The 25,088-nt window shown below is 40.4% G+C and overlaps 1 protein-coding gene across 1 annotated transcript; it reads right to left on the reverse strand.

Moving 5' to 3' along the window:
- Nucleotides 1–4,416: 4,416 nt before the first annotated feature.
- On the reverse strand, nucleotides 4,417–17,326 carry LOC117534236 (solute carrier family 22 member 5-like). The gene is made up of 11 exons (XM_034198416.1): nucleotides 17,300–17,326; nucleotides 10,143–10,325; nucleotides 8,076–8,179; nucleotides 7,530–7,684; nucleotides 7,267–7,437; nucleotides 6,889–7,016; nucleotides 6,239–6,339; nucleotides 5,734–5,948; nucleotides 5,145–5,327; nucleotides 4,862–4,997; nucleotides 4,417–4,462 (listed from the first exon to the last, which is right to left on the reverse strand). The coding sequence occupies exons 1-11, from the start codon at nucleotides 17,324–17,326 to the stop codon at nucleotides 4,435–4,437; spliced, it is 1,431 nt and encodes a 476-aa protein (XP_034054307.1). The 3' UTR covers nucleotides 4,417–4,434.
- Nucleotides 17,327–25,088: the final 7,762 nt, after the last annotated feature.

Consider the following 25,088-nt stretch of genomic DNA (forward strand, 5'->3'; position numbering starts at 1 on the left):
TCAGGCGTGGCGGAAGGCCACCGTACACTTCGGTGCCAGTTACAAAACAAAGGAAAATAAATGAAGAGTAAATAAAAAAAAATATATATATATATATATATATATATATAGCCTGCGAAGTCAGGCGTGGCAGAAGGCCACCGTACGCTTCGGTGTCGTAGCGGAAGGCTACCGTACACTTCGGTGTCAGTTACAAAACAAAGAGTAAAGAAAAAATATACATATATATATATATATATATATATATATATATATATATATAACCTGCGAAGTCAGGCGTGGCGGAAGGCCACCGTACACTTCGGTGTCAGTTACAAAACAAAGGAAAAAGAAATAAAGAAAAAAATAAAATATATATATATATAGCCTGCGAAGTCAGGCGTGGCGGAAGGCCACCGTACACTTCGGTGTCGTAGCGGAAGGCTACCGTACACTTCGGTGTCAGTTACAAAACAAAGGAAAGAGTAAAGAAAAGATATATATATATAACCTGCGAAGTCAGGCGTGGCGGAAGGCCACCGTACACTTCGGTGTCAGTTACAAAACAAAGGAAAAAGAAATAAAGAAAACAAATATATATATATATATATAGCCTGCGAAGTCAGGCGTGGCGGAAGGCCACAGTACACTTCGGTGTCGTAGCGGAAGGCTACCGTACACTTCGGTGTCAGTTACAAAACAAAGGAAAGAGTAAAGAAAAGATATATATATATAACCTGCGAAGTCAGGCGTGGCGGAAGGCCACCGTACACTTCGGTGTCAGTTACAAAACAAAGGAAAAAGAATAAAGAGAAATATATATATATAGCCTGCGAAGTCAGGCGTGGCGGAAGGCCACCGTACACTTCGGTGTCGTAGCGGAAGGCTACCGTACACTTCGGTGTCGTGGACGTTGGGCCACCGTTACAAAACGAAACCGCTCGCTCCTCGGCGTAGTCAAGCCCTGCTGGCCAGGCATGCGACCCGCAGGTCGTTTTCAGATAAGACCGGCACTGATTTCGGCAGTCAGAGTCTCAGCATGACCAGTAAGCTCCGGCAGTGATTCCGGCACAGTGTCGCTCATATACGTGTTAATCTATTATCTCTCCTCCCCAGATCACCAGTCACCCCACAAGGTAAGCAACTCAGTTCATCTCAGTATTCATACTTCACTGGTTTTGGGGATTTCATCGGAGCGGTGCTTTCCCTCCTGAATGATTATCCTGCAAACCGGGGGCCTAATCGCCAAACACCATTACATTCTCCTGTTGTACTATCATGGCAATCATTTCATTCATATGACGTGTAAACAATAAATATGTAATTCTTACATCACGTCTCTCCGGTTTGAAATGAAAGCTTTAGCGCAAGTTCAATAAGGAAGACCTAACTCGAGTCACTCACACGTCACTCTATGGCTCCCTTCCCCCCTCATTAAATCAACAAGTCCTCCAACTAATACGACCAAATAGGTCGATTGTTTTCCGACCCAAATACGACCCATAGCCACGTTTTAAAGTGTAGCACCTCTAGTGGTCGTGTAAGAAACAACATGCTCCCGTCTATTCATTTCTATTAGCAACTCCTGGCGGATCGTAATCCCGTGAACTTTAACCTTGCGCATCAATAAAAGTGCGACGAGTGAAGAAGAAGAAGAAGAAGAAGAAGAAGAAGAAGAAGAAGAAGGGGAACCGGAAGTGGTAAAATGCTAACTCACCGGGGTTTTTTGGACTCGTCACTGCATCACTGACAACATCCATTTATTTCCTACAGACAAGCTAATAAAGGTGAGTAGTCGGATTTATTTTGTCGTCTAGTACAGTGACTAAGATTACTATGTTTACCTAGGAATAATGATAGCAAAGCTAAATTAGCCAAAAGTAGAATTAGCTAACGTTAATGTGAGCATGGAAGTTATGTGATCCATCGGTTCATGCGGTTTATCCAAATGTTATCACACGTCACATTCTTTATAACTATATTAAATACTATTTTCTAATTTCTATATTCTTGAGCACCTGCCCCTATAAATGTCTGTGCACGCCACTGAGTAGGGGTGTAACGGTACACTTACCCGTACCGAAATTATTCGGTATGGGCCCTTCGGTTCGGTACACGTGTGTACCGAAGTGTACCGAACGAATATAACGTTAAACGTAAAAAAATTAGAACGTGAACAACTTTTTGGAAGTAATCTCAGATCGCAGCATTCAGAGTAATTTGCTCACATTGGGTTCAATGCGTCATAGAGCGAGCAAGTCATTTCATTGGACGAGAGGCATACTATGAGAGCTGGTCACAGGGATGCGTTCACATTTAGTCAGTAATTTGAGGAACTGTTGAAATGGCGCACGCAGATAAAGTTGAGCTCGAAAATCCTCCAGCATCATTGAAGTCTCCGGTTTGGGAACATTTTGGTTTCGCAGTTACGTACAAGAATGACGGACAAAGACAGGTGGACCGAACCAAAGCTGTTTTGTCGGCATTGTTCAACTACAATTGGTTACGCGGCTGGCAATACATCAAACTTGCACAATCATTTGAAAAGGCATCACCCGGACGTGAATATCACCGGTACCAAAAGAAAAAAGGCTGAAGTGCAAACTCCCACTAGCATTTAAGGCTCCACCACTCGCAAAAAGTTTAGACCGAGCCAAAGCTATTACAAACGCCAAATATCCTTATGTTGCCATGTTAGCAAAGCGCTACCTGGCTGTATCTGCTACCTCTGTCCCTAGCGAGAGGGTGTTCTCCAAAGCAGGAGACATTGTTAGTGCCAGCAGATCTGCCCTTTCGGCAAGTAATGTGGACAAGTTAATTTTTCTTTACAAAAACATGAAAATACAATGACAAGCAAGTCATAATGTCAAACTGGCTGCATAGGTACTAGTACAGTACAGTTAAAATACAGATTATTTCAGTTCATCGAAATGCTGCACCTTAATGTTTATTTTATTATATTTTGTATTTATTTGAGTGAATATTCACAGTTTAATAATAATTAAAAACCCAAAAGTAATAGTCTATGTTTTGTGAGTACTAGTGCAGTAAAGTTCAAATACAGATTATTTCAGTTCATCGAAATGCTGCACCTTAATGTTTATTTTATTATATTTTGTATTTATTTGAGTGAATACATTATTCACAGTTTAATAATAATTAAAAAAAATATATATATTTTATGTTTTGTGATAATTTGTTCTGCTGTACCGAAAACATACCGAACCGAACCGTGACCTAAAAACCGAGGTACGTACCGAACCGAAATGTTTGTGAACCGTTACACCCCTACTGGCTAGTACAGTAAAAGTTATTTTGCCTTTCATCTGAAACATTCCTTTGCTGCAACACTATTCATTTTCCTAGCCATAGCTGACAGGAATCAAGCACATATAAGCAAGTCACTCTTATGTCAGTTGTAATAAAATGCAAAGCAATAATTATCAAGTCAATCCAGTCGGAAGGGTTCTCCAAGCCACATTGCTACACATATTCCAATTACTTGTATATTGACTCTTCTTGCAGTATTTATATTCTATTGCATTTGTATTTATTTGCACTATTGTATCTGTTTTATTGTGTTGCACTGTTGGAGGAGCCTGTGACATAAGATTTTCATTGACATATCTACACTATGTACAAATGACAAAAAAAGCCTTGAATCTTGAATCTGTTTTTTTATTATCCTTATCAGGTTATATATTACAAAGGTTGAAAATGGTATAGTTTATGGATGAAATGTTTTGCTGACAAAGCAACCCTACAACAAACATGTGAACTGTGCAACTTTTGTCAAGTGAACATGTTGTGCTGTTCTCTGATGTTAGGTTAATCTTTCACGGCAACACATGAATTAACATTTAACAGGTCACCCTTATAACAGTAATAACAGAAACCTGTCTGTCTCTAGACAAATGCCAGAAATTACTTTAGCCATATCCAGTCTGAAAGTTCAGTCAGGTTATTTATTACCATGGCTAAACATTTTTGGGGAATGCAAAAACTTGTTGACTGGTCACTTGCATTTCCACAATACACAGCGTTTATTAAATGTGTGGGGTTTTTTTTGCATTAAAAAAGGTAACACACCTGTTGCATTCTATCATGAAATTAATGTATGTAATGAAAAAAAAGTTGCAACAGTTATTTGACATTTGACAAAACTTGTGTTATTAAATATTATTGTAAGGATATTTTCTGGTTCCCTTTTAAGCTAACATACATATCCACAAGCAGATTTAAACTTCAAGTTTTCATTCAACCATTTCAGTTACAAAATAGATGTTTGGGAAAATGAAAGAGTGATGTTTTCAAATGGCAAAAAATGTGTTAAACAATGAGAAATCTTAACAATACTAACACAATTCAAAAGCGATATTCACATAATATAACTTTCATTAATGAAGTGCTAGATTGTCAAAGTGGACTTTCAAGATGTTCCAATCGTATTGTTGTTTATTTTCCAGTGCATTGACACTTAAACCTGTTATAAAGCAATAAAAAGGAAGAAAAACATTACTGGCTGCATGGTAAGGACTGTGATTTCAAGGCAAGACATTCATGCTGTGTGATAATAGTGCTCAAACTACAGTTAATGTATTAAGATAATCTCAATCCTACTGGAATCAAGAATTATTTGGCATTTTTGCATTAAAACGCTTTTTATTAATTTTCTGTTCATCTTTTTGTCAGTATAGCATGCCAAGTAAAAAGGAACATATTTAAGAGTAACAGAAAGTCAAATGAATAATGTTTTAAAATGTGAATTCTGTTTAAGAAGTACCCCATAGTTATTAAATATGTTAACCATCATTTATTACTTTATATCTAAAAATGAGGTTGGCATTAAAGAAGCTTCATAACTATTTCCTAAGGTACCCACCTTTCTCTCTTATGCATCTGTGTCATAGTTTCAGGTAGAGGTTTTCCAAAACTCTCCGGCAGGAAATAAGCAGCGATGGCAGCCACAACAGCCAGAGTCGACAGTATAATATAAGGAAGATATAATATGTATGTATCTAAAAATTGAAAGGGTAAGGTTTAGATTGGAGAAAAGTCTGGGGGCTTTAGATGAAGTTATGTCAGAGTGTGTGTAAGGCTCTCAAACTTGCTGAAGATATAACAAACTGGACGTGCATTAATGCAGCAAAAGCAAATGTACTCACTCAGCTTTATTACAAAAGGTGCTATACATGATCCCACTCTGGAGACAGTCGTGCACGTCCCTATTGCTGTGTTCCTTAGCACTGTTGGGTAAAGCTCTGTCAAGTATGTGAACATCAGGGAGAAAGTAGCGGTAAAAGCATATTTACCGAACATCTCCAGTGCAATACAGAGATTGGGTAGACCTACAGAATAAAGAAATTGTTTGTCAACTGTTGTTTTTCGTTAATAAGATACACAACTGTAGCACTTGATTTTACCCATGTTTGTACCATGAAGCCATTTTCTCCTACAATACAATAACAAAGGTTACAAACCTGATAATTTAAAGTAAAGCATAACTAATTCCTGACTCATGATGAGTAAATGCACAAATCAATGCAAGAGTTATTTCCCTTGTTCACCATTAAATACAAAATCCAGTAATTGAGTTTGTGAGAAGTTCCTATATAATTGTAACAGAGGTAAATATAAAGTATGTTTGGTGAATAGCTTGAATAAATAACAATTGTGAATTTTCTTAAAGATATAAAGCGTTCTCTATATTAAACCTTTGTTCTGAGACTCCCCCCATATTTGTTTTGGGCTTACTTTGAGGCACCAATAGTATGAGGTAAAGCGGCATTGCTCCAAGAAGCAAAGAGGAGATGACAGACGGTCGGCGGGGAAGGTAGTGCAGAATCAGCCAGCTAGAAATGTAGGCTGGTACCTCTACAGCTGCTGAGATGAAGCAGCTGATGTAGGGGTTAGCATGAAGCTGAGCTGTGTTCAGGGACAGGCCAAAGTATCCTGTTGTTGAACAGAAGCTGGGTAAGACAAAGACACCAACGGATCGGAGATGATTGAATATATCAAAAAAAGAACTGTTAAGAAAATAGAATGAATGTATATTTGAGTGATTAGAGAAAACAGATTGTTATTGTGTTGAATATGTGTTGTGTAATAAGTGATAATTATAATGGGTTTTTATTATGTGAATGTGCATTTACATGTACATGAGTTTGAGTGGGATGAGCCCTCTCAGACATGATAGTAACTGTTAATAATGCAGAAAAATCTCATTGTAAGTAAATGAAATAAAAAGCAGCATACTTACAACACAAAGCAGAAGATAAGTGTTGTGGTTCTCATGCTGCTTTTCCTCAGCAGGTCGAGGACATTGGCTTTTTCTATAGGCTGTGCGTTTTTCTCATCACCCTGCAGAATTGAAAACAAAATGAAACCCTGTGTTGTGGTTTCTTTCCTCAGTGGCCTAATATCTATATGAAAACAACAACATGCATTTTTCTAATTTAAATACAAATGTGTCCATCCAGAAAATGACAAATGGATATATCATATGGCGCTATGATGAGACAACATGGTAATGTTTGTTTAAAATGAGATTATGTACTAGTGCTAGCAGTGGGTTATATGATTTAAACCCCTTGCTCTGGGGTACATTTTGTGAATGGTCCTGCTAGCGTCTCTCCCTGCTCTGGATTTTTGGCTAGAACCCCTTCTCTTTTTAACGTGTGTGGTTGTGTACTGTATTTGTATTATTTAAAATTAGGACTAATTTCAAGGCTAATCGAGATGTTTTTGACCATTCATTTTTACAGACATATAACACATATGTTGCTTGTGAAATTACAAAATCACTTTAGATGTGTTAATACCCTGGCCTACAACATTCCTGACAATGATACACATAAGAAAAGTATTATAAAATGGAGTACCAACAACAGGAAAAGCAGATAAACTTACACTGTAATCTCGAAAGATGATATTCGGAACCTTAACTTTGTTCCACTTAGCAGCCTTTCTCACTATGGCCTCAGCCTCCTCCACTTTTCCCTGAGAGAGCAGCCAGCGAGGAGACTCTGGGATGAACCTGCGTCAGTGTTTCAGATAGACAGAAAGCAAGACTCGGGCTGGATCAGAGAGACTTTAAAGATAAAGTATAAAACATTTTGTATTGATAGTACAGCTGAATATAGACAGGAAAGAGGGAGAGCGACGGGAGAATTACACAGACATGTATTCATCTTGTACTTTAGTGTGACTATGGGAATACCTCTATAGGGAATGTATGTAAAACAGGCACAGCCATTGATTTACATTTATACTTTCATGTAATGCAACATACGAGAGGGAGGTAAAGCAGGCCGGATAAAGACGAAGCCAACATGAGAGATTTCCAATCCCTCAAAAAGTAAGCAGCAAGAGGTAGAATCATGTAACCAATGGCAAAGCCTAAACACGAGCCCAACGATGAGTAAAGGACTCGCACATTGCCAGTCAAGATCTCAGCGCCTGTGTGCAGAGATAAGAGAGAGAAGTTTTAACACATTCCTGCATTGGGTTTTATTTACGACAGAGGCACTATTATAGACTGTGACATGTACCCAGCACTAAAGCAGCCACAAAGTTGGACATCTGTCCCAAACCATTGAAGAAGAGGAGGATAGTAAACATAGTCCACGAAGTAGAGAAGACCCGAATGAAGGAAAATAACGTCTGAACTGCCATGGTTGCAAAGAGCACAGGTTTTCTTCCAAACCTATGAGACACAAGTAAACATAATAAGAAAAACAAATGCATAACCTAGTATATACTATATACACATATATGAACATAATAGTTTTTCTATCGAAGATTTGAGTGTAGATGTGCTCCACACAAACATGTGTGTTTACAGTTTTTGTGACATAAAAGAAAAAAAACCACTTAAAGTTACGTTATATACTATATCACGGCATTATTGAGCACCATGTAATCTGATGCTGGAAAAGCTTTTTATAATCTGTAAAACACAATAACACAAAATCCAACATAATGGGTTTTAGTAGCTGTGTATAAAATCATGCTCCATGTGTCTTATGCGTCAGTTGGAGTAGGCCACAGCAATGCTAGTAATGTATACATCACATGGTTCTGGTGTTTTATAGTACCGGTCTGACAGCTGTCCTGAGAAAAAGGATCCAAAAAGAACTCCAATGAAGTAAACTGTGGCGGTGAACGGCTGCTTCCACTCATCACTGCACACCAGGTCGAACTGGAATATCCAAACAATACCATGTTTAAAAATGACATTGTTGGCATTGTTCAGGGTATTTCCCCGGTAATGTTATGATCTCTCTGCAACTGGTTCTTTAAGACACTTGTTCGATGTCTGATTATATTTCGATGATGCTAAGTCTGTGTGGTCAAATGTGCCCCTGTAAATAACTACTGTAGCGGCAAGTGACACAGGGGACTTTTTTAGTACTTTTAATAATTATGTGACAATGATGCAGTGATCTTGCAGAGATACAGTCACAAAACTTGACAGATATGTAGTTTAGATTTTTTTTTAATTTTTTTTTTACATTTAACGAAGATATTCACTTTAAATCACAAGAATGAAACCATCTATCTGAAAGAGAGAGAATATTCTAATCTAGAGACAAACAGGCTGAACTTGCCAGTCTTGACTAGCAGGCGGAAAAACAAGACAATTTGCACAGCAGTCAAAGGGCACGCCTCGGGAAGAGAGTAGATCCCTATCTAGCACATTGAACTTCAGATGTTTATGTAAATTCATAATACATTTAATACTCAGTACCTCGCCCAAGTTAGGCAAACAATATTGTATTAAAGTCAAAAATAGAAGAAAACTGTTAAACATTAAGCTTGTTAACATTCTATGCTTACATTGTTCTGTGGAGGGATTATTAGTATAGGTAGTATAAGCAAGCATTAACATGTCTATTGACTGACAACAGCTGTGTTCACTCTGCTGTGCCAGGTGTGCTAAGTAGTGCTGTAGCGACGCGTCGTCGACTTCAAAATATCGTCGACGACATATTTCCGCGTCGACGCGTCGCCACCATAGACTGTATGACGCCACACACACGTGGGTCACCCAAAGCAACAAGCAGTTCGCAATCGCACTTCTAACACAATGGAGACTGAAACGGCTACCAACTCCTCCTCACAGGATTGCGCACGAAGCCCTCAAACGAAAACATCTCGCCCCAGGTCTTCAAAAGCATGGGAATATTTTAAAGTTAGTCCAAAACGCAAAGATATTTATATATTTATATCTCACTGAGACTGCTGCTTGACCGGAAGCAGCAGCTAGCTGTGGTGGCAACCATTAGCAGCTAGCATTTGCTCTCCGATTTAAAATGGAATTATGGATTATAAATTCAATAATTTTTTTATACATAGACGTTAAAAACCTATGGATTAACAGATTCAGCCGCGTTTTTTCTCATTTGAATGCCATTGAACACGTATTTTGATCAGATTGACAGCTACGGCGGTGAGACGATCTCCCTAGAAGCTCTGTGAAGGTACGTGTTGTGATGACTGTATTTGCTTCCCCTGTCGCGAGTCCGGATCACTCAGTGATGATACTATATACCTACATAATCTGTGGAGTCTCAGCTTTAATCGGATATATTGTATGTGCAGCTACGATAAGTAATAAGGGTACTTTTATCTTGAGATCTGTGCCAATGTCCGTTAGCATTTTTCGCTCAGGGGTCATTTAGATGCTTCTTATGAGATTTGTGTTTTGTTTTGGTAAACATGGTTTGTATCGTCAGTTAGCTGAGATTATTTCCGTTAATCTGGTATAACACATTAATAGGTTCTTAAATATTAAGATCCCCTGAGACACAGCATCGTGAAAAAAATTTTTTTACATTACGTTTTTTTTACATTACGTTTTTTATGAATTGAACAACAGAAAAATAATCGTTCGATTAGTCGACTAATCGATCAAATAATCGCCCGATTAATCGTTTTCAAAATAATCGTTTCCCCCCAGCACTAGTGCTAAGGCACAGAGGTTTTAGACAAATCCAAATGATATGAATATAACATTTAGAAAGCTGATTTAGTATACATGAAGAGAAAATGAAAAAAGCTTGCACTGAAGCACGTATAGTATCAACAATGGGATACAAAATGCAAGACATAAAATAAACTGACTGCGAAGGTCGGGTAAAAGGTTTGGCACGCACACACACCTCAGAGACTACGGTAGACTGGTAGATGTCTTTGCTGTAGCTCCACCCGTCCACACAGCCCTCCTGTTCCAGTTCGGTGACGTTGACGTCCCTGCCAGGAATGAAGCCCTGAGCAGAGAGGTTTCTGACAACATCCAGCCTGTACCTGCTGCACCTGCTCTGCTCCTGTTTCCCATTCACCACCTAACAGTCCAACCCAGTCTCACGGTATTTCGTGTTCACCAACACGATTTTGAATCTATTGATTCGTGTTCACCAACACGATTTGCCCCTTTTTTTTTTCGTGTTGCACAGCACGATTTTAAAAGCAATGTATTTTGCCTGCAGCACGTCTTTTTCTCCGGTCGGGTCGAGGAAGACCGGAAGCTGTGTGGTTCATAAAAACATGTTCTTACTCAATATCAAGCCACAGTTATTGCTTTTATTTGAAATCGTATAATTTCGGACTTTTGTTGCCGTCTGTGAGGAAAATAAATGGGGCTCAGAGCCTCAGAATACGGAAATCTGTATTTTTAAATATTTTTTTCCTTCTAATTCGATATTCTTTTCAAAATAACACACTGTTATTTACTCACCAATAACACACAATTATCCTTGCTTTTATTTATTGGTTTAATTCCATAATCTCGGGCTTTTTTGGCGTCCGTCAGGAACTGAATTTCAAAATAAAAATAACCGGAAACAGACGTAGGCCTATAAGGGACATTTCGAGCATCATTGCGATTGTCAACATTTCTGAGTTTAGGATGGCCGAAGACACTACACTACCCATAATCCCCAGCTATCGTTTAGGACTACAGTCCCCGTAAGGTTACGCAGAGCGTCAAACAGCTGTGTGAAATGGAACGAAACCACGCCAGACTATCCAAAACTGGAATCGAATGCCCCCCCAGAACTACACATGCTGGCTATTGTGTTTCGCAAAATGTTCTATGGGACGTCTCTACTGAACGCTTTCGTTTTTCCCACAATTAGAAGTTGCCAGTATTAAACACATTGGTGTTATCAAATGTAAAACATATAATTAATAAATGGGTGAAAATCGCTTGTGTCCATAATGCGCAGCATTAATACCCACATGACAGCTCATTGTTACTTTGTAATTATACTCCACTACAATTCAGAGGTTAACCTGGTATTTTTACTCCACTGCATTTATTTGAGTTACTTTGCAGATTCTGATTAATTATGTGAAATATAAACAACCCTTAAATCAGACTTTAGTTACACCTGAGTAAAATTCAGGTAAGGTGATTGTCAAGTGCCAACAATCAGGAGAGATATTTGATAGTTGGTGCTTGAGAAGACTAAACATGTATCTGCAATTGACATGAATGGAAACGAGTAATAAAGTATATTCATTACTCGTTATTCTCTACTAATAGTTAATTAAAGACTGTATATTATGGCTATTTTGCACATCCCTTTCAAGATTTTCAAAGGTGTATTGACATATCATATACACAACTACGGTGTAGTTATGCAATGAATGAAACACTTGGGTCACAGGTTCCTCAACAGTGCATTACAAGACATCTATCAATATGTGTGTACCTCCACCATTAAACTGTCATATTCTGCACATTTCTTATTCTATCTACTAGGGGTGTAACGGTACACGTACCCGTACCGAAATTATTCGGTACGGGCCCTTCGGTTCGGTACAGGTGTGTACCGAAGTGTACCGAACGAATATAACGTTAAACGTAAAAAATTGAGAACGTGAATAACTTTTTGGAAGTAATCTCAGGTGCTGCGTCGCAGCATTCAGAGTAATTTGCTCACATTGGGTTCAACGCGTCATAGAGCGAGCAAGTCATTTCATTGGATGAGAGGCATACTATGAGAGCTGGTCAGAGGGATGCGTTCAAATGTAGTCAGTAATTTGAGGTACTGTCAAAAATTAATGGCGAACGCAGATAAAGTTGAGCTCGAAAATCCTCCAGCATCATTGAAGTCTCCGGTTTGGGAACATTTTGGTTTCGCAGTTACGTACAAGGATGACGGACAAAGACAGGTGGACCGAACCAAAGCTGTTTGTCGGCATTGTTCAACTAAAATTGGTTACGCGGCTGGCAATACATCAAACTTGCACACTCTTGAAAAGGCATCACCCGAACGTGAATATCACCGGTACCAAAAGAAAAAAGACTGAAGTGCAAACCCAACTCCCACTAGCATTTAAGCCTCCACCACTCGCAGAAAGATCAGACCGAGCCAAAGCTATTACAAACACCAAATATCCTTATGTTGCCATGTTAGCAAAGCGCTACCTGGCTGTATCTGCTACCTCTGTCCCTAGCGAGAGGGTGTTCTCCACAGCAGGAGACATTGTTAGTGCCAGCAGATCTGCCCTTTCAGCAGCAATGTGGACAAGTTAATTTTTCTTTAAAAAAACATGAAAATACAATGAAAAGCTAGTCCTAATGTCAAGCTGGCTGCTTAGGTGCTAGTACAGTAGGCTACAGTTCAAATACAGATTATTTCAGTTCATCGAAATGCTGCACCTTAATGTTCATTTTATTATATTTTGTATTTATTTGAGTGAATATTCACAGTTTAATAATAATTAAAAACCCAAAACTAATAGTTTATGTTTTGTGAGTACTAGTACAGTAAAGTTCAAATACAGATTATTTCAGTTCATCGAAATGCTGCACCTTAATGTTTATTTTATTATATTTTGTATTTATTTGAGTGAATACATTATTCACAGTTTAATAATAATAATAAAAATATATATATATATTTTGTTTTGTGAAAAAAAATTCTGCTGTACCGAAAACGTACCGAACCGAACCGTGACCAAAAAACCGAGGTACGTACCGAACCGAAATGTTTGTGAACCGTTACACCCCTACTATCTACATACATAAGAGTATAATTCATATGTATAATATCAGTTAAAATAAGTGCTTCAACATAGTTAACATTGCAGGAAAGCAATATATTAAACGTTAAGTACTTTGTCAGGCTTAATATTTATCTGTAGATAGATACCCCCAAAGTTTTTTTCTTATTCAAAAGAAGACCTTAATCTGTTATTTAATGTTTAAATAAAGGTTCATTCGTTTTTCTGTTTTGCACCTCCTCCTATTAATATCTTTGTACATTCTGCACTAAACTGTTTTATTGTAGAGATCACTTATAGTATCTTCTTGATTTTTTATATTCTAAATTTATACTTTCCCCCGATGAAAGTATGTACTCTTAATATTTTTTTAAACAAATAAAACACAATAATTCAATAACGTGCTTTAACCACTAGGCGGTGCACACAAGGTACACACAGCCATAATAACTTTGTATTATTAGTGTAGGACACTTTTGTTTTCGTACAACATCTGAAAATGTGTAGTTTTATGCATGCTTTCATATAATTTTACAACATATTGCTATACTATTTCAGACTTAGTATTTACATTCTTACATTCAAAGAAAATCAGTAATATCTTTAAAAACTACAGTCCTTTTATATCAGCTGTGCACCGTTATGGTGTAAATATAACCTATCTGTGAATTAGATCAAATGTAAAAGTCAGCCGAATTAGTGTTGATACTGCAAGGAGACGTATTGTGTGAAGAGAAATTGAAGATGTTGTTTAATTGTTGAATATATTTATGATCCACGTCAAGTATTCAGTTTCGGCGGCATTTTCTCAGTTTTTCCAAAGGTCTTCTCATCAGGGCTCTATAAATAAAGAACTACGGCAGATCTGTAATATGTAATGCAGCCGAACCGTGTATTACAATGCCGTTATGTGATGACTTTCAAAGAGAAAAGCAAGAGCGCTCGGAATTAAGTATTATTTTATTCTTTTAAAAATGTTTTCCGGATTTCATATCATATAAACACCAAATCCCAGCATGCATTGCGGCTAAAACATCCAATAAGCGAGCTTAAAACCATAGCTGAGGATCTTGGGTAATCGCTCGAAATGCCTACGTCTGTTTCCGGTTATTTTTATTTTGAAATTCAGTTCCTGACGGACGCCAAAAAAGCCTGAGATTATGGAATTAAATCAATAAATAAAAGCAAGGATAATTGTGTGTTATTGGTGAGTAAATAACAGTGTGTTATTTTGAAAAGAATAACAAATTAGAAGGAAAAAAAGATTTAAAAAATACAGATTTCAGTATCCTGAGGCTCTGAGCCCCATTTATTTTCCTCACAGACGGCAACAAAAGTCCGAAATGATACGATTTCAAATAAAAGCAATAACTGTGGCTTGATATTGAGTAAGAACATGTTTTTATGAACCACACAGCTTCCGGTCTTCCTCGACCCGACCGGAGAAAAAGACGTGCTGCAGGCAGTAAAAATACATTGCTTTAAAAATCGTGCTGTGCAACACGGAAAAAAAAGGGGCAAATTGGTGAACACGAATCAATAGATTAAAAATCGTGTTGGTGAACACGAAATGCCGTGAGACTGGGTTGAACAGTCACAGTGATACAAAATGTGTTAGTGTTATCAGAAAGGTTGATTTTTCAGTGAAAGTATGCTTTTACTGTGTAATGTGTTATAGCGTGTAACACATTACACAGTGAAAGCCCCCACCCCCCCGGAAACACAGAGGGCCTCATCACATAACTTTGCGTGGCCAGGGGCAGCCCTGCGTGTAAGGACATGTGGGAAACAAACATTGGGCAATATAGCTGTGCACTAACAATACTCGTGATTGCCGACTCTACAGTGTACTATCACATAAGCATAGAGTGTAGCCACATTTAGTTTAAAAAGATAAATACATAGATATTTATATCCCTTGTCTTTTTACAAGAAACCATCCCAGTAGATGCGCCATCCAGTGCATGCTTAAACTATTAAGGGTAACCTTTTGCTGGTTGCAAATGATGTGCAAATAGTCTATCATTGAAAATACAAATAGGTTATGTAAAGTCAAATCAAGTTTTATTTATATAGCACATTTATAAGCGATTTTTGGTCGAGCCAAAGTGCTGTACATATAATAAAAATAGCCTACAGTAGAGACACTTTAAAAGCAAATACAACAGCACAGATTGTTCAGAATATCAGTATGAGAAAAACGACCCTCTCTTGCCTTAGACCTCACATCGTACAAGGAAAAACTTCCAGAGAAAACCCACAGTTTAAGGGGAAAAAATGGGAGAAACCTCCGGGAGAGCAACAGAGGAGGGATCCCTCTCCCAGGACGGACAGACGTGCAATAGATGCCGTGTGTGAATCGAAGAGATAATACATATTACAGCATATAGACCGAATGTTAGGAAATGCATGTGTATGTAATAAGAAGATGAATCCACGAGGATGTCAGCTACAATCCTGTGGAAGCCATCAGGGAAGCAGCATGACGAGACCCAAGGCAGGACCGCAGAGACAGGTTCAGCCACGACCCGAAGTCCACGACTTAATCCAGAACTCAGGATAGAGGATCCAAGACACAGGACTACAGCAAGAGGATCAGCCTCGACTCCGGATCCCGGCGTAGATATAGATACAAAACAAGAAAAAAGATTTGTCTGGGTTAATCGGAACAAGAGAATACACAGACACAGACAGAGAGGGAAAAGGTCATTGGATAAAAGTTATTCTTGATAACCCTCTAAAAAGATCTCATGAAGTTCCCCACTCAATCTATCAAGACCTGAGTAGTTCTATTAAATATAGGACAAGAAACAGAGATAGGGAGCACAACAACCTATCTCTTCGTCAGATGCACTCCCCCGCTTATCTAAGCGACTCTGTACCCCGTTACCCTCTACAAGGCCATAGACCAGCAGAGAGAAAATGGGGGGTGGGTAAGGGTAAGGATTTTTAAGAATAAACCGCAAGGGTCTAAAGGGAAAAAAAATGAAATATAAAGTACTATATTTTAAGTAATCCTATCTACTATTCCTATATTTCAATAATGTATAAACTATTTAAAAAATACTTTATGAAATCCTATGCTATGTTATAAATATTAAAATAAAGAACTAAATGAATAAATAAATAACTAAATAAATGAATTAGTGCTGTCAAAATTATCGCGTTAACGGCGGTAATTAATTTGTTGAATTAATTGCGTTAAAATATTTAACGCATTTAACGCATGTGCAGAATGGCCCGCCCCATACATGCCACCAGTGGCAGCGCCAGGGTATGGCTGGGGAATATGGAACGCCGTTTGCGCCACAATTTGCGCGTTTATTCGCACTTAGTTTCGCGCGGATTAACGGGGAGGTCCGTTTTATAAACGGGGAGGCCCGTTTAATAAACGGGGAGGTCCGTTTAAGTTCAAAGTCTCAGTAACCAATCAGTGAAGAGCAAAACCAGACCAAAGCAATCTGTAGATGAAAAGTTCGTGACATTATGAGGCTGTAAATTGTACGTTATTCCAGATTCAGGGGACTATGTATTAATTTGGCTTTCAATATAATAAATATATCAATCAATATAACCTGCCTTCATTGTCTTATAAAAAAAAATCGCCTTACCTTACTGAAGGGTATGTCTCCTTAAATCACCTTTTAAATGTACTTCTTATAACATGGCATGGTGTAAAATATCAAAATGTTCAGTCTCTGGTCTTGCTAGAAATGCAATGTCACTCACCTTAGAGCACTGTCTTATGAGATACTTAGCTGAGAAATCAGATTTTTGGAAAACTTAAAAACTCTTGTGAAAACACAGATGTACTGATGTCATCCATTTTTTTTGGTGTTTCAGATTTGGTTTACCAACGTTTTTGGTTCACAAAAGTAGTGAAATATATGAATTACACTATAGGCCTATGTGTTGTTCATGTCTAAAATGAAAATGTGTAAATTAGAATTTGGAGTAAAATAGTTCTCTCACTCTACTTTCACCACAGAAAAGTTACATCAGGACTGATTCATGACTTCATATTCCATACTGAGGTTCATGTGATGTGTACAAATACAAATTGAGCATTACAACTTTTTTTTTCAACCAACTATTTATGTTAACATAAGAAACTGTAAAATCTCAATATTTACAATACAGGGTTCATACACTTTTTCACCAATGATTTTAAATGACTTTTCCATGACCAAAGAAATGACTCTTTCATATTCGAAATATTGAATATGTTACAACACAGTTTGCATTTAGCACGTCTTGGGTCAATGTCTTTTGATAACCACAATTACTTATTCTTTAGAAGCCATACATTGTTGAAACTGCACTTCGCTGACATCTTTATATCAAATAGTAGCTCCTGTAGACTAGAGGGCATGATTGTAAACATCTATCACCAGCAAAATACTGCCACAGTTGCCATTTTACGTTTCATTATACGATACAGTATTTATTATCATTATAGTATTACTATTTCGGCGATTAGATAACATATAAATTATATTTGATGCAACTTTAGTTATATTTCCATGACTTTTCCAAAACTTTGAGAAAAATATTGCATTCCATGACTTTTCCAGGTTTTTAATGACTGTACGAACCCTGACAATATCAGAACTTTCTCAACCAACTATTCATTATAAATGTAAAGGCAGGGGGAGCAGTGCCATGGTCTTTGTCTTTCTTCCAAGACAGTGGGTCTGGCTGCTGTGTAGGTGGGGGTGATGGTGCATGTGCTGCTGGTGGCTGTGTCGGCGGGAGGGAGGTGTGCTAGGCGAGACTTGGCTGGGTTGATCGTGATGGCTGTGGTGGAGGCCTTTTGTACCGAGGTGTATCTTAATCTTGTGGCAGGCACAGATGGAGGTGGAGGCTGCTGTAGTGATGCTGGTCCTCTGGTCCTTGGTGGTGATGGCTCTGGTGAAGGCCCTTGAGCCACGGTAGATCTTGACCTGGGTGCAGGCACAGATGGAGGTTCTTGCTGCTAGGCCCAGGCAGCTGTGAAATCGGAAAGAAATGTAGGACAATAATTACTACTAAGTTCATTAAAATATAAAGTTCAAGTGGAATGTTTCTCAAGCACAAATAACAATGCACAACTCAAAATAAAATGGGGAGGTGGGACAGGAGTCTCTCTCTCTCTCTCTTACAACCTATTTAACTAAACCCACACAATGAAAGTACACTATTACTGTAATATTTACATTTACCTATCTTCAAATGGATCCTTGTTGTTGTTGCTGTATTCTCCAGGTTCTGATGCTCCATCTTCACTACTGCTAGTGTTACAAGTCCGCTGTGCAGAGCTGGTAATCAGATAATAAGCCTGTTGAACAGGAGAAAAGAATGAAGCAGAGGGAAAGTTGCTGCCGTTTGTGTGGTTGTCCTAGCCAGAATTGATTAAACACATTAATAAATTCACTTACAAATTATATCCGTTTTCTCTATTTATGTATCTCTGCGTTGTGTTGTGTGGTCGAATGAATATGACTTCCTTCTTGCAAACCAGCTTTATTATATGTGCAAACAGAATATAAGGAAATGGCTTCACCAGCTTTCTACCTCAATACTTCTCCTCAGTGAGGCCTGAAGCTAACTGAGAATGTAAAAATACATTTAGCCAATCAAAATAACTGTATGTCTGACATATTTCGTTTTCTAATAAAAAATGGACATAAATACAGATGCCATATGACTTTCATGAAGGATTAAAGCCTTTTTCATTTACAGTATATAATACAGTGATAACAGATAACACACACAACCCGACTGTACTCACTTTAACATGGCTGTTGTACAGGCACAATATTAGCATAGCATTAGCGCTTTAGCATTTAAATAATATGAACAATTATGACCTCAGACCAGCATTTCACATATTTATACAAACAGAATAAACTTGAAATGTAAGCCAGACTAGTGCAGGGGACTCATACACATAGTAGAGCTACATTATTCAGGGAGCAACAGCCTGTGTTAAAGAAGCTAGCGGACGCCATTAGCCACACGCTAGTAGTGTAGCTCACAGAATGACATTAAACTACACATAAAACAGTTTCAAAGACACTTCTTAGATCGAAATATGACATAATCTGTGTACACACTACTAACCTGTTGAACAGGGGAAATGAATGAAGCGGAGGGAAAGTTGCTGCCATGTGTCTGTCGTCTGTCTGTCATGCCGTTGTCAGTGTCACTACCCGATCTGCAGTGCGCATGTGCGAGATGGTCCGCCATATTGGACAACTCCGGACGGCAACCCAAGATGGACACTTGACACAGTGGCTTTTAGCAAAGCTCAAAAATAAAACGAAGTTACATTCATTTCTCACTTATTCTGACAATGTACTTAACCCCAAATAAAAGAACCCAATAAAAAGAGTTGTTAAATAATAGTGAAGTCACGTTGTAATAACAATAACTAATCTCTCTCGAGTTTTCCTTTTGAGCTTTGCCAAAAGCCACTGTGTCAATGTTGTCCTACTTGGGCTGCCGTCCAGAGTTGTCCAATATGGCGGACCATCTCGCACATGCGCACTGCAGATCGGGCAGAGCTGCAAATCGGGCAGTGACAGTCATTAGAGGCTTCTCAATACTCAAATTTCCCCTCCTCGGTTCCCCTCCTCGAGACTTAGACCCGCCCACAGGAGATGCGAGCGGAGGACCGAGGAGGGGAAGCAGCAGACGTTTAAAGAAATGAGAACTCCTCTCCTCTGAGCGGTCATATTAAAGCGACGTCCGTTCATTATTACGTGGCAACAGCTGCATCAGCTGTCGAGTGTTTTGTCATAGCGCTGTATTTTATAATCTCTGTTAGATCAGCTGAACATTGTTCCCCGCATATTTACTTTGAATTAATTGAGAGTGCCGTATACCGTATAATGAGACAATAACAGGCACAGATGCGCACACAAATATATTTATATAAATATATACAATTTAAAGTATGAGAGCTCAGCACTCTCATAATAACGTAACACAATCAGAGACTGGATATATTCCCCCCCTCTCTTTGGTCACTGAAATGGGGAATTGAAATTACGGGCCAAAAGTTGTATTTACAAGTATTAACTTGTAATAATAATAAGCCACTTACAATTTTCCGTGAGATCAGGGAGCAGATATAAGATGGAAGTTTCCCTAACATACAAAGCCATGTTAGGGAAACTTCCATCTTATATCTGCTCCCTGATCTCACGGAAAATTGTAAGTGGCTACTGCCTGAGATCGAATGCATTTTATTAAATGTGCCAACTGCTAGGACTGTCTTAGGGAAGACAGCTTTTCGATGCGCAGCTCCTCTGTCTTGGAATAGTCTGCAAATTAAATGGAAACTGAACAATCTGGTGCCACTAAATGTTTTTAAAGCTCGGTTGGATGCTACTCAATCGGAAGCTATAGGTACCTGTTTATGTGGATAATTATGTAGGCTAAATGATGCTGTATGATGTCCTTTTGTTCTATTTATGTTTTTATGTTTCATGTGGAACTACTTGAGCAGGTCTCCCTTGAAAAAGAGATCAATGATCTCAATGGGATTTATCTGTATAAATAAAGATTTGAAATTAAATTAAATTAAAAGTAAGCAGAGGACACCAAACCAACTGAGACCCGTCTGTCCGCCGCATCTACGCACTGTACAACACACACCTACATACTGTACCACACACACACACACACACATACACACTGCCTACAACACACACTTACAGCTCCTAAAGCATAATCAGGCTACAGCCGTTGTGTATTTTATTATGTGACGCACTAAATGGTCTTAGAAAAATATCGACTCTTTGTACTACAGCAAATAAAGAGAGTAATGTAGGCCTGTTATACTGAGTGATATTGTACACTGCTCTGCTTTCTGCACGGACCTCACAGCTGTTCTCACTGTAAACATCGCAACGCGATGAAAGCAGTTTCTAAAATAATATCCAGAGGATGCATGCAGAGCTGGCATTGGCTGAGATAAGTCCGGCCGTGCGTCACGCCTCCACCGTTCCCGGAAATGCATCCGCGGAGGAGCCGTGGAGGAACCATCAGTGTATCCTCGGTTATAGCTCCTCCAGAGAGCCTACTCGATGCTCGATGCTCGGTCCTTGGTGTGCATTTAGAGAAATGAGACGTCCTTCAAAATGGCGTGCTGAAATTCATTTCCGGGTCACTACCGGAGGACCGAGGACCGAGGAGTCGAGGAGGGGAAATTTGAGTATTGAGAAGCCTCTAGTGTCACTACCCGATCTGCAGCTCTGCCCGATCTGCAGTGCGCATGTGCGAGATGGTCCGCCATATTGGACAACTCCGGACGGCAACCCAAGATGGACACTTGACACAGTGGCTTTTAGCAAAGCTCAAAAATAAAACGAGAGAGAGATGAGTTATTGTTATTACGACGTGTCAGAGTAAGTGAGAAATGGATTTAACTTCTGTTAGACAGCTATCATACTGAATACATATTTACTGTGAATGTGTGCAAAAATGTATGGCATATGGCTGTCTAACAGAAGTTACATTTATTTCTCACTTATTCTGACAATGTACTTAACCCCAAATAAAAGAACCCAATAAAAAGAGTTGTTAAATAATAGTGAAGTCACGTTGTAATGACTGTCACTACCGGACGGCAACCCAAGTGTCCATCTCGGGTTGCTGTCCGGAGTTGTCCAATATGGCGGACCATCTCGCACATGCGCACTGCAGATCGGGCAGAGCTGCAGATCGGGTAGTGACACTGACCAAGCCCCCAGGAAGTGCGCCGGACTCAGATGAAAATATTCGTGCTGGCCAAACGGCGGTATTACACTTCCGTTTGGTTGCCAGGCCCGGAAACACTTTTTCCCATTGACTTACATGGGGAAAGAGTGGTCTGTAAATCCATCCATCCATCCATCCATCTTCTTCCGCTTATCCGTGGTCGGGTCGCGGGGGTAGCAGTTCCAGCAGAGAGCCCCAAACTTTATTTTCCCTGGCGACATCAACCAGCTCTGACTGGGGGATCCCAAGGCGCTCCCAGGCCAGCGAAGAGATATAATCCCTCCACCTGGTCCTAGGTCTACCCCTTGGTCTCTTCCCAGCTAGACGTGCCTGGAACACCTCCCTAGGGAGGCGCCCAGGTGGCATCCTAACTAGGTGCCCGAACCACCTCAACTGGCTCCTTTCGACGCGAAGGAGGAGCGGCTCAACTCCGAGTCCCTCCCTGATGACCGAACTTCTCACCTTATCCCTAAGGGAGACACCAGCCACCCTGCGGAGAAAACCCATCTCGGCCGCTTGTATCCGCGATCTCGTTCTTTCGGTCATGACCCATCCTTCATGACCATAGGTGAGGGTAGGAACGAAAATGGCCCGGTAGACAGAGAGCTTTGCCTTCTGGCTCAGCTCCCTTTTCGTCACAACGGTGCGGTAAAGCGACTGCAGTACCGCTCCCGCTGCTCCGATTCTCCGGCCCATCTCACGCTCCATTGTTCCCTCACTCGAGAACAAGACCCCGAGATACTTGAACTCCTTCACTTGGGGTAAGGACTCATTCCCTACTTGAAGTGGACAGTCCATCGGTTTCCTGCTGAGAACCATGGCCTCAGATTTGGAGGTGCTGATCCTCATCCCAGCCGCTTCACACTCGGTTGCGAACCGATCCAGTGAGTGCTGAAGGTCGCAGACCGATGAAGCCATTAGAACCACATCATCTGCAAAAAGCAGTGGTGCAATCCTTAGTCCACCGAACTGCAGACCCCCTCCCCCATGACTACGCCTCGAAATCCGATCCATGTATATTACAAACAGGATTGGTGACAAAGCGCAGCCCTGGCGGAGGCCAACCCTCACCGGAAATGGGTCCGACTTACTGCCGAGGACCCGGACACAGCTCTCGCTTTGGGAGTACAGAGATTGGATGGCCCTGAGTAGAGACCCCCTCACCCCATACTCCCGCAGCACCTCCCACAGTAACTCCCTGGGAACTCGGTCATACGCCTTCTCCAAGTCTACAAAACACATGTAGACTGGATAAGCGCATTCCCAGGCCCCCTCCAGGATCCTTGCGAGAGTAAAAAGCTGATCCGTCGTTCCACGACCAGGACGGAATCCGCATTGTTCCTCCTCAATCTGAGGTTTGACAATCGGCCTGACCCTCCTTTCGAGTACCTTAGAGTAAACTTTCCCGGGGAGGCTGAGTAGTGTGATGCCTCTGTAATTGGCACACACCCTCTGATCCCCCTTTTTAAAAAGGGGGACCACCACCCCGGTCTGCCACTCCTTCGGCACTGTTTCCGACTTCCACGCAACGTTGATGAGACGTGTCAACCATGACAGTCCCTCAACACCCAGAGTCTTCAGCATTTCCGGGCGGATCTCATCCACCCCCGGGGCTTTGCCACTGTGGAGTTGTTTGACGACCTCAGTGACCTCCCCCCGGGAGATTGGTGTTGATCCCCCGTCATACTCCAGCTCTGCCTCTAACATAGAGGGCGGAGTTGTCGGGTTCAGGAGTTCCTCAAAGTGTTCCTTCCAACGCCCTAACACTCCATCAGTTGAGGTCAACAACGTCCCATCCTTACTGTACACAGCTTGGATGGTTCCCTGCTTCCCCCTCCTGAGGTGTCGGACAGTTTTCCAGAACAACTTTGGTGCCGCCCGAAAGTCCTTCTCCATGTCTTCTCCGAACTTCTCCCACACCCGCTGCTTTGCCTCGGCCACGGATGAGGCTGCTGCCCTTCGGGCCTGTCGGTACCTTGCAACTGCCTCGGGAGTCCCCCAGGATAACAAATCCCTGAAGGCCTCCTTCTTCAGTCGGACGGCTTCCCTGACCACCGGTGTCCACCAGGAGGTTCGAGGGTTACCGCCCCTTGAGGCACCTAGGACCTTGAGACCACAGCTCCCCGCCGCGGCTTCGGCAATAGAGGCTTTGAACACCGACCACTCTGGTTCAATGTCCCCAACCTCCACAGGAATGCCCGAAAAGCTCCGCCGGAGGTGTGAGTTGAAGGCCTCCTGAACTTGGGCCTCCTCCAGACGTTCCCAGTTCACCCGAACTACACGTTTGGGCTTACCAGGTCTATCCAGAGGCTTCCCCCGCCACTCGACCCAACTCACCACCAGTTGACAACTCCGCCCCTCTCTTTACCCGAGTGTCCAAAACATACGGCCTCAGGTCCGATGATACGATAACGAAATCGATCATGGACCTTCTGCCTAGGGTGCTCTGGTACCACGTACACTTATGAGCATCCTTATGTTCGAACATGGGTCTGTAAATCGTTGGATAATTTTTTTTAAACTAAATAAACTACCCAGTATGAACACTTGTTTAGCCCTTATTAAAAACATTCGTTCCTCAAGTTGTAAAAATGTGCTAATAACGTTATTCTGAAAGTTATTTCCCTCTGCATTATGAACGCGCATCTAACCCACGGGACGTTCATGTTACGTGTCCCGACCAATCAGAGCACACTGTGCTCACAGGGAGGGTGGGGGCTGGAGCTATTGGAGCTACAACGAGCCGTTAAAGGCAGAGAGTGAAATTCAGTGAATACACGTAGTTTACAGAGATGCTGTATGAGAAACCAATGTGAGTTGCGTTTATCTTTACCCATGGATGCACAATAAGAACGGATCCATATCGTCTTACTGCCATCCCACGGAGCTGTAATAATGGATATATTGCACATGTTTGCTGTAATTCATTATCATACTACATGGGCTGTATGATAAAATCTTGTATTAAATAGTTAATATTACCGACATTATTAACGTTCCTGTAGCTTCGTATTGCACTAAGAAGCTTATTGCACTGTATATAAATATATATATATATATATATATATATATATATATACAGTGCAATAATTATTTCATGCTAAATGAAGCTCTGTTGGATATCACTAGATCCTGTTACAGCGTAATATAAGTACATAACGATTGATGTGTACATTAGCTTCATTACTAGCTAGCCGCTAGCTGCTAACTGCCGCCTCGTTCATATCAAATCCATGATAACAACAATCCATTACCATGCTGTCATGAACGCGCGGTGCTGTTACGTGTACGCAAATTGACGTGCTTGATGTGAACGCGCATTTTGGTTAAAGTTGCGCATGCTCTATGAG

Source organism: Gymnodraco acuticeps, unplaced genomic scaffold, assembly GCF_902827175.1.
Source record: "Gymnodraco acuticeps unplaced genomic scaffold, fGymAcu1.1, whole genome shotgun sequence".
NCBI lineage: Eukaryota > Metazoa > Chordata > Actinopteri > Perciformes > Bathydraconidae > Gymnodraco > Gymnodraco acuticeps.